Source organism: Callorhinchus milii, unplaced genomic scaffold (genome assembly GCF_018977255.1).
Source record: "Callorhinchus milii isolate IMCB2004 unplaced genomic scaffold, IMCB_Cmil_1.0 Scaffold18, whole genome shotgun sequence".
Classification (NCBI taxonomy): Eukaryota; Metazoa; Chordata; class Chondrichthyes; order Chimaeriformes; family Callorhinchidae; genus Callorhinchus; species Callorhinchus milii.
This window is the reverse complement of record NW_024704759.1, coordinates 12,251,857-12,265,463: the sequence shown is the minus strand read 5'-3', so window position 1 is coordinate 12,265,463 and position 13,607 is coordinate 12,251,857. Positions and strand designations below refer to the sequence as shown.

General features: G+C 41.0%; 1 protein-coding gene across 1 annotated transcript; it reads right to left on the bottom strand.

Annotated features, from left to right (window-relative positions):
* Positions 1-6,597: 6,597 nt before the first annotated feature.
* si:dkey-7k24.5 (somatomedin-B and thrombospondin type-1 domain-containing protein) lies at positions 6,598-13,022 on the bottom strand. Its single transcript, XM_007911367.2, has 5 exons — positions 12,717-13,022; positions 11,729-11,923; positions 11,178-11,256; positions 9,915-10,091; positions 6,598-7,730 (listed from the first exon to the last, which is right to left on the bottom strand). The coding sequence occupies exons 1-5, from the start codon at positions 12,949-12,951 to the stop codon at positions 7,613-7,615; spliced, it is 804 nt and encodes a 267-aa protein (XP_007909558.2). The 5' UTR covers positions 12,952-13,022; the 3' UTR covers positions 6,598-7,612.
* Between the last annotated feature and the right edge of the window lie 585 nt (positions 13,023-13,607).

Here is a 13,607-nt window from a genome sequence, read left to right as displayed (position 1 = left end):
ACAGGCATCCAGTTACCAAACTTCTCCGCAAACCAATTCTTTGCAGCGATGAAAGGAGATTTAAAGAAACACAAAGCGATATTTCTGACAAAAGTTACCTTCAAGGTTCTATTTATACTGTTCACAATCATAAGCCAATAATGCTTAGCACTGCTGAATAGGACCCTTCATGTAGGATAACAACTTGGAGTGCTTCACAGTTACTCCATACCCACATCTCACCAGTTCTTGCTCAGGCTCCACTGGCTCCCCATCACTGAACGGATCGACTTCAAGATCCTCACGCTTGTGTTCAAATCCCGTCACTCCCTGGCCTCTCCCTACCTCTCCGACCTCTTCACTCCGCAATCCACCACCCGCCGCCTCCACTCGACTGGCACCGGCCTCCTGCTCGTCCGTCGCACCCTCCACCCCACCATCAGAGGTCGCGCTTTCAGCCACTACGCCATAAACTCTGGAACACTCTCCCTCAATCCCTCCGCCTCGTCCCCTCTCTCCCGCCTGAAAACCTCCTCTTCGACCGCGCTTCTAGTCACCTCCCCCCCAGCTCAGAGTCAGGCTCTGCCCTGTTAAGCGCTCTGAAACGCTACCTGTGTGGAGGGCACTATATAAGTGCAAGTTATTGTTGTTTTAAGACGGAAAGGAGAAAATTATCATGAGCGCGGCGGAAGAAGTAGATGGAACTTAAAGGCAAATAGAGAAGGGGGAGACAGTGGATTAGAGGGAGTGCTGGAGCTTAGATTCGTAAAAAAAATGACAAACATTGATTAAAACCACAATATCTCACAATATCAACGGCTACAAAAGTAATTTGGAATAAGAAATGCCTTATCGTTTGTGAGGGAACTCTGCAGCAAAACCAGAATGTTTTGAACATTGTGTCAGAATTAGTATTACAATGCTGTGGACTATAGAGAGTTGAGATTGTGCTGGGAGGGACGCGCTGCAGCATATTAATTTTCAATTACAGCCTAGCTGAGCAGATATGAAGCTTTTATCAGTCATCGGTCACAAAGGACGTGCCATTTCTATGACACATTTTGCTCCCGAGCGCGAGTTTATTTTACGCTCGTCACCTGACACACCACAATTTCAACATTTACCAGTCTTGCTATCTTTCAAAAACAAAGACTCCAGCAAACCGTATGAACAACTATTAGCAACGCCAATTATATCTGTTGACCAGCGCCCGACCATTCAACTGACATGAATGCCATAGTCCTCGCAAAGGAACGAACGATCATGAAATGCAGATATTCTGAAAGACTCTTGTACAGGTCTTACGCTGCATCTACTGCACAGTGTGATACTAATAGCTTTTCAGGACCAAGAAACCAAGTTACAATTGTCTGCTCACTGGAGAGGTTTAATGATTAAGCTCTGTTAGCCTATTAATCTCAGGTACTTCATTGGTGAGTGGGAGAAGCTAGTTCTGATTGTGCTGTAGAACAGCTGCATTCAAATTCACGGCGAAGGTGTAAAGTCAGGTAAATAAATAAAAGTAAAAATGTGATCACTCAATCCATGACTGTTTGTGGGACGCTGCTGTGCGCAATTGGCTGCCATGTTTCGCCCACACAATATACAGTCAGTTCACTTTACAGTGTATTCTGTGAAGTGCTTTGAGACGTCTCACAGACGTTATAAGGCTTTATGTCAAATGGAACGATACAAGCGAAGGTGGTTCGATAGCTGTCATTTTATATNAAAAAAAGATTAAAAACTGAATGCAAGGTGGGTAATGAATCAACCCAATTCATAGAACATGAGTGACTCCCAGCATTTAATATAGCACCTTTCACATCCAGAAGGCATCTCAAAGCACCTCACTGAATTTTACTTCATAGTGTAGTGACTATGTATTTTGTAGGTGAAAGTGGGGGCACCAGGAGGAACTCCCTTCTCTTTTCGAGGAGCTCCAAAGTCCTTAAACAGGCAGATAGGGACCTCGATGGAATGTATTATCCCAAGGACAGACCCTCCAATAAAGCAGCACATCCCCAGACATTGAACTACAGTGTCAGGCTACAGTTAACGTGAGTTCAAAGTCCTGACGTGCGGCTTGAACACACAAGTCTTCTAACTCGGAGGTAAGAGTGTCACCAACTAATCCAGGCTGGTGCCTAAATGATGGTAAAAATATCTTCTTCCTGAATATCAGCCTTACTATTTATTTGATAGGGAATATGGCAATAGTACAATTTTTATTGTATTATTAAAACCTAATAACTGCTTAGTAAGTTTATAAATTATGTGATTGTAAAACTAACTGATCTCCCAAGTAATGGGCTCTCTAGACACTGTGTGCCATCTGCTGGAGTCTGACCATATGTGCAGAAGTGAACTGGGAATTCAAGTTATTTCTTTTCTTTTATTGAATTTCACTTCATTGCTATACAACTACATTTTCTCTTTTTTTTTAAGGGTGGATCAAGAAGCAAATGGGTTCATTTTGCGCCTTAGTATTTTCCCTGCTCGGTCAGAGTGACAAGCTGATGAGATCCTCAATTTTCTTCTGGAAACGTACCGTGGCTTGCCATACAATTTGGATTTGCTTGGGTTTTTTTTTAAAAAAAGTCAGAAGACAAGAGAATTAAAAGAAACAAATGAAGTCGTCGCTATTTCATGTGATTTGCACTACTTTAAAATATCTGGGCAGAAGCAGAACCTGCAGGGGGGGGAATACAAACACAATAACAGCGGAACAGTCAATGTCCTATAATGGAATTTACAGTGTGTTCGTTGAACAGAGGAGATGGCTTTAAACTGAAAGGCAAGGTCTCAAATAATTTAGGCTCAGCAGACGAATCCTTTGTGACCTATAAAGGGAGCTGCAGAATGAGGTAGAATCTCATTGCATAATTTCCACTCCATTGCAAGTACAGGAGATCACCCAGGTGGCTTCATTTGGTTGAAACGTCACTTGGATGTGGGAAAAGTGGCTCCGGATTTGAATTCCGCTGAGTTCACTCAGCTCTTCACCCTTTCCAAGGTCAATAAACTCAATACAGTGTCTAAAAATATCCCCAGGGAGGGCTGCTTAAGGTAAGTAGGATCTCCCCGTTTGAACCGACTCCAAGGAGAGGAGCCAAGCAAAGTGTAATTGCCTTTTTTGCACAGTTTATCCCCAATCGTAATGCAATCAATCTATGTGGGAAAATTGAAAGCAAGAGACTAGCTGGAAATAACAGGGAAGGAAAAAAAAGGATGTTTAACATTCTATCTCTGCCAGGTAACATTTTACACATCGATGCTGTTGTAATTCTTGCAGCTGCCAAAAGTTCAAGGCTGCTTAGCGTAGAGCTGCGTGGGTGGAAAAGTCCTTCTACAATGCCTCGGATTGCACAGCCAGATTAGACACCCATTTTCTGCAGTAATTCCATCCTCACTGAGTCTTCAAAGTCCTGTCCAGCACTTCCCACCCCAATACACATGATGCCAGAGTATATGTTAATTAAAATTCAAAACAGAACAACATTAAACTCTCTGAAACACCGACAATGCTGTGGCCCTTTTTCGTTGTCATTCTCCCGCATTAATTGCCTATCACGACCGAGCTAATTCCCTATGTCTTAAGCTAATTAACGAGCTTAGTTTCAACCGGTGTTGAACTGGCAGGATTTGCTGCCACACAGAAAGTGGAGCAGCTGAAGAATGCATTCAAATAAATGCAACCGTTAGGATCTAAATGCAGGTTTTATTTACGGTCATTTTGCTGAACTTAAGAAAAAATAAGAAGTATCATTTCTGTTCCTTGTACTCACAATCCAGGCAGCTGCTTTTGAAATACCTTGACTTTTGTTTTACTTCCATTCACATGCTCATCACAGAGAGTACAATGCACCATTTGCTGTCCCAACAACACACCCTATATGAGTTATTCATTAAGAAGTGAAGTCAAGCAGGTGTTGCCAAGACCTTACCTTCCCCAGTCTTGTTTAGTGCTTCCCTTTGACAGCTCCACTGTGAGATCAGAAGCCTTAGGCATCAACACTGGGAAAGCTCCACTCTTCAGAAGTAAGGGGCTAAGGGAAGAGAACATCTCTCACTGAAGGGAGAAAAAAAAGTCTATTTCTACAATTTAATGACTTATTTTCACTCCCTTCTAAGTCAGCATGAGAGAGAGAGATCCAGGATACTTTATGGTTTTGATTCTCTTTATTTGCTGGCCAACTATAGTTAGCTGATCTCAATGAGACAGCAGTTGGGGGTTAACTACAAATGGCCTCACATCCCTTAGGTTAGTAAGACCTAAACCAGCTAGAGCTCCTACTCCTGATTACCATACACAGTGTCTGGAAGGTAGACTCATGTGACTATCTGTGAAGAAACATCAAGTCGTTCGCCTCTATGTTCGTTAGCAAAACAGACGGCAAGAATACAATTAGAAGCAGAAAAACACTCTGCTATCATGCCAGAGCTGTCACTTCCACATGGGTGGCCTGTAGATTTCCACCACACTGTGCTTCTGACCACTACTGTGTACAGAGTGTAGTTATCAGCAAAGCTGTGTATGGGTTCAATTGTATAATGTTTGCACTGGAGGTAAAGTGCACTCAGTCTCCCAGCTGACAAACTCTCAGTCTCAGCTGAGCCTTTATTTAAATGGAACAGAGCAAAGCAGAAGTCTTTTCCCAGTGGAAGGCAGACAGGCATTGAACTAATGAGGAGGCAGATCATTTCAATTAGTGAATTGATTCCTGTAATGGTTTAGAACATAAAATAATTTCCTCATAACAGCGCCTGCAAGAGAAATACAAAACTGCAATTTGATTTACGTTTCAATAATATTAAAAAAACTCCTTTAAAATACAATTCTTTGAAACCCGCTTGCTTTACAGCTGATACATTTTTCATGATCAATAATAGCCAGATGCTCATCAAAGCAAATATTTGTGCATGCTTTTTTTTTGCAGAGTTATCCTGGCTCAGTTGCTTGCGCCCTCACTTCTGAGTCAGAAGGTTCAAGGCCCACATTGGGACTTTGATCTCATATAATTCAGATTGACGCTCAAATGGAGTGCTGCTGGTGTGGCAATCCTCCCAATGTGACAGGCATTATATCAAATGCAAGGATTGTTATTATTATTATTATTATTTACCCAACTGGAGTAAAACAAGAACCTTTTTCGATGTCTAAATATTCTTTGTAATGATTGCAAAAATTAAACATGGATTGTTTAATTTTGCTGCGATTATAAGCAGGGCTGTGAATTTCCCCTGTTCGTCAGTACACATCCTTCAGGCTAACTGAATGATTCCCTATTATGTCCATCAAGGTGACTTGTTTTGCAGGAGTATTTCATGGATGTCATTCCCAGTTGCACCACATAGCGGCGTCTGAGTAAATGACCCAATTAAAAATGTTGAGCAAAACTGTATCTGGCACTTTTCAAACAATGGCAATGTCACTGTAATGCTCTCAGAGATTGTCCAAAGTGAAAGTTTCAAGAAATTACAATGTAGAATTGTTTGCAGACCTGGCACACAGAGAGAATACTGTCGACAGTCATTAACTATGATGTGGAATGCTGCCAACATTTCCGCAAAGTTTTTTTTCCACACAGATTGCACAAATGCTGAAATTTATGAGCACTTATAGGTATCCTATTTTATTCAGCCATCAAACAAAAGATATTTCCTTACATGTATTAATGTAGCTTCAGTGTTTGGTGAATTTTCTTTTTAAAAAAAAGTTAAATCAAAGTATGTAATGTCTCTACTGGAAAACTGAAAGGATTTAAACTCATATTCTAGGCATATATGTTGCAGATTTAGCTGAATTGGCGATCAAAAGTGACAAAATGAGGAGCTGCACTTATCGTTAATTTCTTGCTGTTGTGAAGATAGATGTGTGTTTCAAGTTAATGTGTATTTCATGAATGTTTAACCCATTCAATGCTGGAATTACCGAATTAAAGGTTGTCCATTTTAAGGCCTGTGCTTTATTTCTATGTTGAATTAACTTAACCCGCGCCGAATCCAATCGTTCACGTGCAATTTGTTAACACCATTCTGATATTGCAAGCACTTTTGATAAACGTGTCTATCCAATCCAACTGAGACCTTTTTGACATCTCTAATAAGAGGCTTACAGGAAATATTGAACTTCTATTCCCAGTGCAGCCACCCATACGATTGTATTGATTTACAAGGATTTGTTTTGGCATTTCTTCTACAACTGCACCCACTGCATTGCATTAATCCATGTACAGATACCATAGCTTTAAATCAGAGCTATGTACTGAATATAATTGATGAATCAAACACAATAAAGGCAGCCGATGCTGGCAAACATTCATTGTGGTAGCATTGGCCAGGCATGAAATTGTGTCGTAAAGCTTCAGGAAATGTATGTGTTAGTAGCTTCCCGACTTGCAGTCAGCAAAAGGTCTTCTCTTGAGGAATAAATTGTGCCTGGCAATGCTCAAGCTTGTGCATCCTCCATAAGCCAGATGCAGATACCGAGTGATGTGAGTCTAGTCCATTATTCTGATACATGCAGTTCGGAAAATACAAAGTGGGGATTAAAGACATATTATCATGCTTAACATGGAAGGACATACTGAGTGCTTTAGGAATATTGGACACTGACTGCATCTTAATTAGCAGGTTTAATCTTTCCTAGACATAATGACAGATTGTGCTCTGAAAAGTTTTTAAACAATTACACGTTAAAACACATTTTAAAGGGCATTAAAATTGCCTCAGTCATTTCCTCATTCCCTACTCCTCTCACCAGTGGGTTTAACCTGAACCAAAGTCTATTTATCTGATCAGATATTTCAGAGCGTCCAGCTGGCTTATCTGAATGAGCTTCTCCACACTATCGTTATTCACTTTTACTGTCAAAAAGCTGACACTTGAGAGAAGTGAAATGAGGCATGACCTCCTGTGCAGTCACATCCCATGCTGATCTATAAGCAAGTTGGCAGGAAAGTGCTTATTTGCACAAAGGCAGATTTAGTGAGCTCCACTTCCCCACAGATTTCTATTAAAGCTGCAGAGGGTGTCTCTAAGCACATGACATAATTTATTTTTCAGGGTGAGACAACAAAATCTGCTGTAAATTCATTTTAAAAGATAATGGTTACAAGACGTCAGCGTATAAATTGTAGCACGGGTGCTTTGAGTCCCGATGGCCCCCCTTGACCAATGCAATGTTTATATATGTTTGCCTATAAAACACAGTCACTACACTTTACAGTAAATCCTGTGATGCACTTTGAGACGTCCTCCAGACGGGAAAGGCACTATAGCAAATACAAGGGACACCCTGCTCCCAAGAGATAAGCTTAATGTATCATTTGCCTTTGTTTAGAAATAATGGAGAAGTTAAAGCATTTCAGAAAGATGGCAGGAAACTGGGTATTAGATAATTATTTGGGGAGTTCAAGTTTACAGGGCTAGTGGGGTTTATTTGGAAGCTCTTCTCAAAGAGCCAGCACAGACACGATGGGCCGAATGGCCTCCTTCTGTGCTGAATAATTCTATGATTCGATGTACTTGGAAATTGCACCAAAGAGCATTAGTCCAACACAGGTTTCTGGAGGAGCCATAAGCCAGCAGAGAGCAGTGATGTGCAAATGTTCTGGAGTGAAACAAATTTACTTCAAATAAATACGAAGCTGTGGACTGAAGGACATGAACATGATTTGATCTGTCGGATCCACTTCCACGTTCCTTTACAATGAGGACTACCGACTGCTTGCCACTGAAGAAGCTGATTCCTGTTAGAAAACAAGAGAAGAAAATTGATAATTCCACGGGAATAACTGAAACTAACCAAGTGTATGAATGTATGTTATTACATTTATAGCGATTAACATTTATACATTGCCTTGCACTTCTGGGAGTTGTTGTTGTTATTGTCTCAAAGCAGGCATTAAAGATAACGACTGAAGGGACGAGACAGATATATCGCAGGATGGAGTTTTCGAGAGCGGAGACAGAATGGCTAAAAGTTCACCCATCGATGGTGTGTGTGTGTGTGTTTGTGAACAGCTGTACACAATGAAGGGATGTCCATTAACGGTGATGGAGAAGGGAAAGCCTCTGGGCATGATTAGGGTCATTCATTAAAGCAATATAGAAGCATTCGAGGTGAATGCATTACTTATAACAAAATATTTAGCAGTGTGTTGACAGATACAGCACACTCACGAGGTTCAGGGAGCATTTACAATGTGTATTTCAGGCTTGAAACCATTCACAGCTGGCACTTAAATACTCCTGCTGCCCAAATAGCATAATCATTGGGTATTTGATCAATACAAACTAGCGAGACCCCGTGTTTGATCCCCAGGTTATTCGCTAGGAAAGGGGAAAATACATCAGTCAGTGTTTCTGCTTTTAAATCTATCCAGTAAAGCCCCAGCTGAAAGCTACGCTTGTGTGGACTGGATCAAGATCGGCTGTGACAGCACCGTAACTCAGGCAAGGCGCTGGAAATAACTGCGTGGGCTCGGAATGAAGAATGGGCCAAGTTACAAGAGAGCGGCCGGCAGGCTGTGAGACCAGCCATTGCCACCACATTCACAACAACAACAATAATAACAACAACAACAAATTGCGTTTATAGAGCGCCCTTCACACGGGGTAGCGTCCCAGAGCGCTTGAGAGTGGCAGAGTCTCACAAAGAGCCAGGGTGGGGGTAGAGGGAGAGAAGACATTGACGGGAGCCACAGAGTACGGCCTCTGTCTTACCGACGACATTCAGCTGCAGGAAACTTGCGCTCATCGTCCAGGCCTTCACAATAAATCTCAAATTCCTTTTTTGCCAAACGCACCCAGAACATAAATGCGTGTGAGCGTTATTACACGTCAAGGCCGTGGTGACCGTAAGCTGTCAAACCAATGAGGAGTTGCCCCCGCCACAAGCACTGACACGCCTTCTACTAAACGCCACACCTTTATTTATTTATTTATTGATTTGTTTTTGGTAAATCGGATCAGGCTTGATTTTCTGTTAGTTCGTTCTGTTAGGATGTGAATGAATCTGAGCTCTCCTGAAACCAAGGGATTTGGTCACTCAATCCACGACTGTCTGTGGGGACGCTGCTGTGCGCAATCGGCTGCCGCGTTTCACCCACAAAATATATACAGTCAATTCACTTTGCAATATATTCTGTGAAGCGCTTTGAGATGTTTCAAAGACCTGATAAGGCGCTGTATCAAATGCAAGAATTATTATTATTATAAATTAAGCACTTTATTCAAAATGAGCACGCATTCGAGAGCTCACAACTCTCGCGTTCAAAAGACCATTAAATTCCACTCAACCTTTCCTTCCAATGGATTCTAATGTTATTTCAAATTTGTAATTAAGAGCGTCTGAATGGAAAAGGGAAATGTGGAAGGCCAAGTGTTGAGAAGGAAGCTTCTGCAGCCTGGCATCACCTGGAAAGAGGCTGAACAGCTGCTCGAAAAACACAAGCAGTTTGCGTGGGTGAGGGAGGCTGGTTTAGAAGTGTTTAGAGTACCACTGGTCTCACAGGCAGATAATTAATTTACAACCTCAAAACCGCCCTTCAGTTATCCATTATCATTAATAGAGAACTGAAAAGCAAAGTCTCGTCTTGAGCTCTCCCACCCAAAAATGAATCACCCAGAGGCTGGAGTAGTTGCCTCTAGTTATGTACAGGGTGACCAAGAAGTGTGATATATACCCTAAAGAAAATGTTTATATCATTGTTTCTTTAGGACCTATTAGACATTGTAATGGTATCACGACTTTCCGATTATATATAACCATATAAATGATATAAATGAATTGTTTTTACCTTTATTACAAGCACACTCATTAAGTATTAGCAAAAGTAAATGAAACTGTCTGGTAAAACTTGTCCAAAGAGTTTGGTTGATTTCAAGCCACGGGTTATTTTCACGAGTCGATGAAACAAATCATCCCTTACCTTTTAGCCTCAATCCCATCTCCAGAACAGCGCTGGATGCCAGAGTTCAGTGCAGGAAGCTGACATTCAACACAGATGGTGAAGCCTTCTCGAAGATATTGCATCCACCAAGTGTGGGGACGATTCTGTGTCAAGCAGTTCTGAGTCAACGATTTGATTTGGAATTCCACACAGTACCTGCCGGGTAAAGGTAAAGGCAAGAGAGGGAAAATTCATGTTTATTCCACCGAGATAGAAATCTACAGAATTGGATAAAATTTGCCATAAGGAAGTTGTCGTCATCGTTGTTGTTAACTATGCCCCACAATAGTTGTCACACTTGTCAATAATCGATCAATTTTGAACCCACTTATTACAGATTCAAAGAGAAAAAGAATAAGAAACTGAAGTCAGCTTGTGAATGGAAATGATTAAGGCGCTGGATAAAGATGATTCCTTTAGATGTGAACTAAAGCCAGACAAGGGGAGGAGAGGCTACTTCGATCAGCTTCTTATCAGGTTTCTCATATAATATTTACAGTTGTAAACGCACATGTGTTACACAATTCGACAAGAATCCTAAAACTGAGCTCGGTTTCAAATTCTTTCAAGTGCTTTAATTCTAACGAAGTATAAGGGGTAACATTTATTCCCAGTAAATTAGTCAAGAATTAAAATCTACTATCTGGACACAGTCAAACCTGTACGTCGGTAAATTGCAAAGGAATGTCGCTGCAAAAAATAATTATTTATTTAATGGCGCGTGTTAAGTTAGTGAATATTACTGCTGTATTGTAGATGGATATTGTCGTTCAAGCAGACCAAGTAAAACAGGAATCAGATCTAAGCCAGGGGAACTTCCTGACCAACAATGTAATAATAATAATAATAATCCTTGCATTTGGTATAGCGCCTTAACACATCTTTGAGACTTTTCAAAGCGCTTCACAGAATATACTGTAAAGTGAACTGACTGTATAGTTTATGGTTGAATATTTCCTATCTGAGTCAAAACTACCAAATGTGAATTCTGTGTGGATTCCTAATCATGGTAACTGGATCAACTTCCCAAATTGAATTCACTTCAAAGCCTTGGCACCCACCAATTCTAAACAGCAGTAAGACCTAGTGAAGCAGTAATGAGTCAGAGTGATTGGGATTAATAGTTAGAAGGTTTCCCCTTGATTTCATTGTTTGGATGTAAAATGTAATTAGACATGATTTCAATCAGTGTCATAAAATTATATGATAATATGGCAGACAAATCTGTAACCTTTTACTTACCCTGGCTCCTTGTAGTCACTGAATATATCTCGCTTTTTCTGAGCTTTCCCATACCCCCCTGTGGTAATTAATGCAGGGACTGTACACAGCGAAACACAATGATACAAATCATGAGTGACAACATGGGAAAGATGCCCAAGATGGATATAAACAAAGATTTGTACTTCTTAACTGCGCTCAAGATTTACTTTGACATCAAACGAAAGAGCATGTTTTAAAGCAGATTGAAAAGAAAAATCACAGTGTCGCAATCCTTCATCCTCATTATTGCTATGATGATTAATAACAATAAAAATGTAACTTACAATATTATATAAGGTCAAGATAGTTTGTGAGCTCCTATAGCCTGTCTTCATAAAGGTAGAACCCTCTACATGTTGAATGAAAAGATTAAATGAATCTTTTAAGTGGGCTTTAGAGAGTTTGAAATTCATCTGCACACAGATTGGAACTGGATTGGCAGATAAATTGTAATGACATATTCACTGCGCATTTGCCCACATCCATGAATGCTCCACAAAGCTCTTGGACATAACACACGACGTACGTACCAAGGGATTGCCTGCATGCTGTGCCCTCGGTGCTGAGATAGTCCACACAGCCTGCTCTTTCCTCCAGGGGTGGACATGCCTCACCACCGTTCTGCGCCTCTTGAGTGACAGAGCGACGCCGAGCCCTGTAGGTCCTCTTGCATTGCTCTGCGCAGCCACTCCAGGAGCTCCAGTCAGTCACTTTGCAAGGGGTGGCTGAAGAAATCAGACAGTGACAATCCTGACCCGATCGCCTCGTGGAGCCGTCTCAAAACACTTCGCGCAATGTATCAGTCAAGTTACATTTTAAAAATATCATAATAATAATAATGATAATCCGTGCATTTGATATAGCGCCTCATCACATCTTCGAGACGTCTCTCAAAGCGCTTTCGCAGAATGTACTGCGAAGTGAATTGACCGTATATTTGGTGGGCGAAACGCGGCAGCCATTTGCGCACGGCAGCGTCCCACAAACACCCGTGAATTAAGTGACCAAATTATTATTATTATTTTTTTAAGGGATCATTAACCCGGAAAAGCGATCCAGTCATCGACTAACAACCGAGCTCCTACTTATTGCTAGGTAAACAGAGGTAAACAGAGGCGTGTGGAGTAAGGCAGAAACCTGCTTAAGGTTTCACCCTGCCCGGGAATCAAATCCAAGTCCTCTTGCTTGCGAGGCAAATGCTCTAACCACTAAACTACAGGTCTCCAGGGTTGTGGATCTGTTGATCTTGTGATTTTTACAATATATTTATCTTAGACATACATACATATAGGGTGACCAAAAAGTCATGATATCTACCCTATTCTCTAAAGAAAAATCTGCATTTCTTTTAAGACTCATTAGACATTGCAATGGTATCACGACTTTATGTTGACCCTGTGGATATGCATAGGATAAATATATTTGTACAGATCACAAGATCGACAGGTGCAGACGCACATTTGAAAGCATAAAGCAGTAGAGTGCAAGAGGGTGAAACAGAGAAGCTCGGTGAGTTACCTGGGCATGCCTGTTCATAATCCTGACAGCAATCCAGAGTGTGTCTGCAAGCTTCATCGCAGTAACAGGTTCCATGGTAGCGATCAGGACGCCAGCCAGTGGTGTTACACTGGTTATTTCTGCCCTTACAGCAAGTAGCCAAATCCAAACAGCCACCTTCAACGCTGGCTTCGTTCAAAACTAATCCCAGACCAAGGAACAGCAGCAGCCACAGCAAAGCACCACTGATATCCATTTCACAATCGATCCCAAATCATCAACCGAAAAGGAACTTTGATCGCACACCTCTTTGGGATTTATACTTTTTTCTTTGTTGTTTCTCTTTCTTTCTTTCTTTCTTTCTTTCTTTCTTTGCTTGTTTGTTTGTTTGTTTGTTGATATTGTTCCTGTCCAATCTTTTTGCGACTTATAAGGAAAAGAGCTTTCAGTAATTGTCAGCGAGTTTCGTAACTGGGGGTTGGGAAGGGAGAAAAAATGTACGTGCTTGCTAAATTGAAATCACAGTCAGTCTCTCGGTTTAGACCTCCTTATGAAATCCTTCCCTGCCTGTTTGTTGGAAGCTCGTCAGTTTCACAGACACTCAATGGCCTTTAGCCTGTCCTGTCATACACATCAACCTCCAGGATTTAAGAATGAAGAAAGCTCCATGGATTGCCAACAAACCTCACAAGGTTTGAGTAAGGTGATGACACAATGCTAGTTTTTTTTTAATCAATAGTTATTAAGTGATTGTGAAATCTGTTCATTTAAAAGGCTTTTTCCTAATAGTTAGTTGTTTTTCCTAATAGTAGACTTGTTGCCACAGTTCACGCATGAATTATTATTCAAATCATTTATTTATTAATTATTTGGTTCACAAAATGCACAGTCAAATCCATAAATATACAATCG

Bases quoted from the DNA above. Each gene is read 5' to 3' on its own strand.
- si:dkey-7k24.5 (XM_007911367.2), bottom strand. From the start codon at position 12,951: ATGGATATCAGTGGTGCTTTGCTGTGGCTGCTGCTGTTCCTTGGTCTG. The intron at 11,257-11,728 runs GTACGTACGTCG...CGCTGTGTACAG, and splicing joins AGCATGCAGGCAATCCCTTG to TCCCTGCATTAATTACCACA. The intron at 7,731-9,914 runs GTAAGGGATGAT...GTTTTCTAACAG, and splicing joins GATGGGATTGAGGCTAAAAG to GAATCAGCTTCTTCAGTGGC.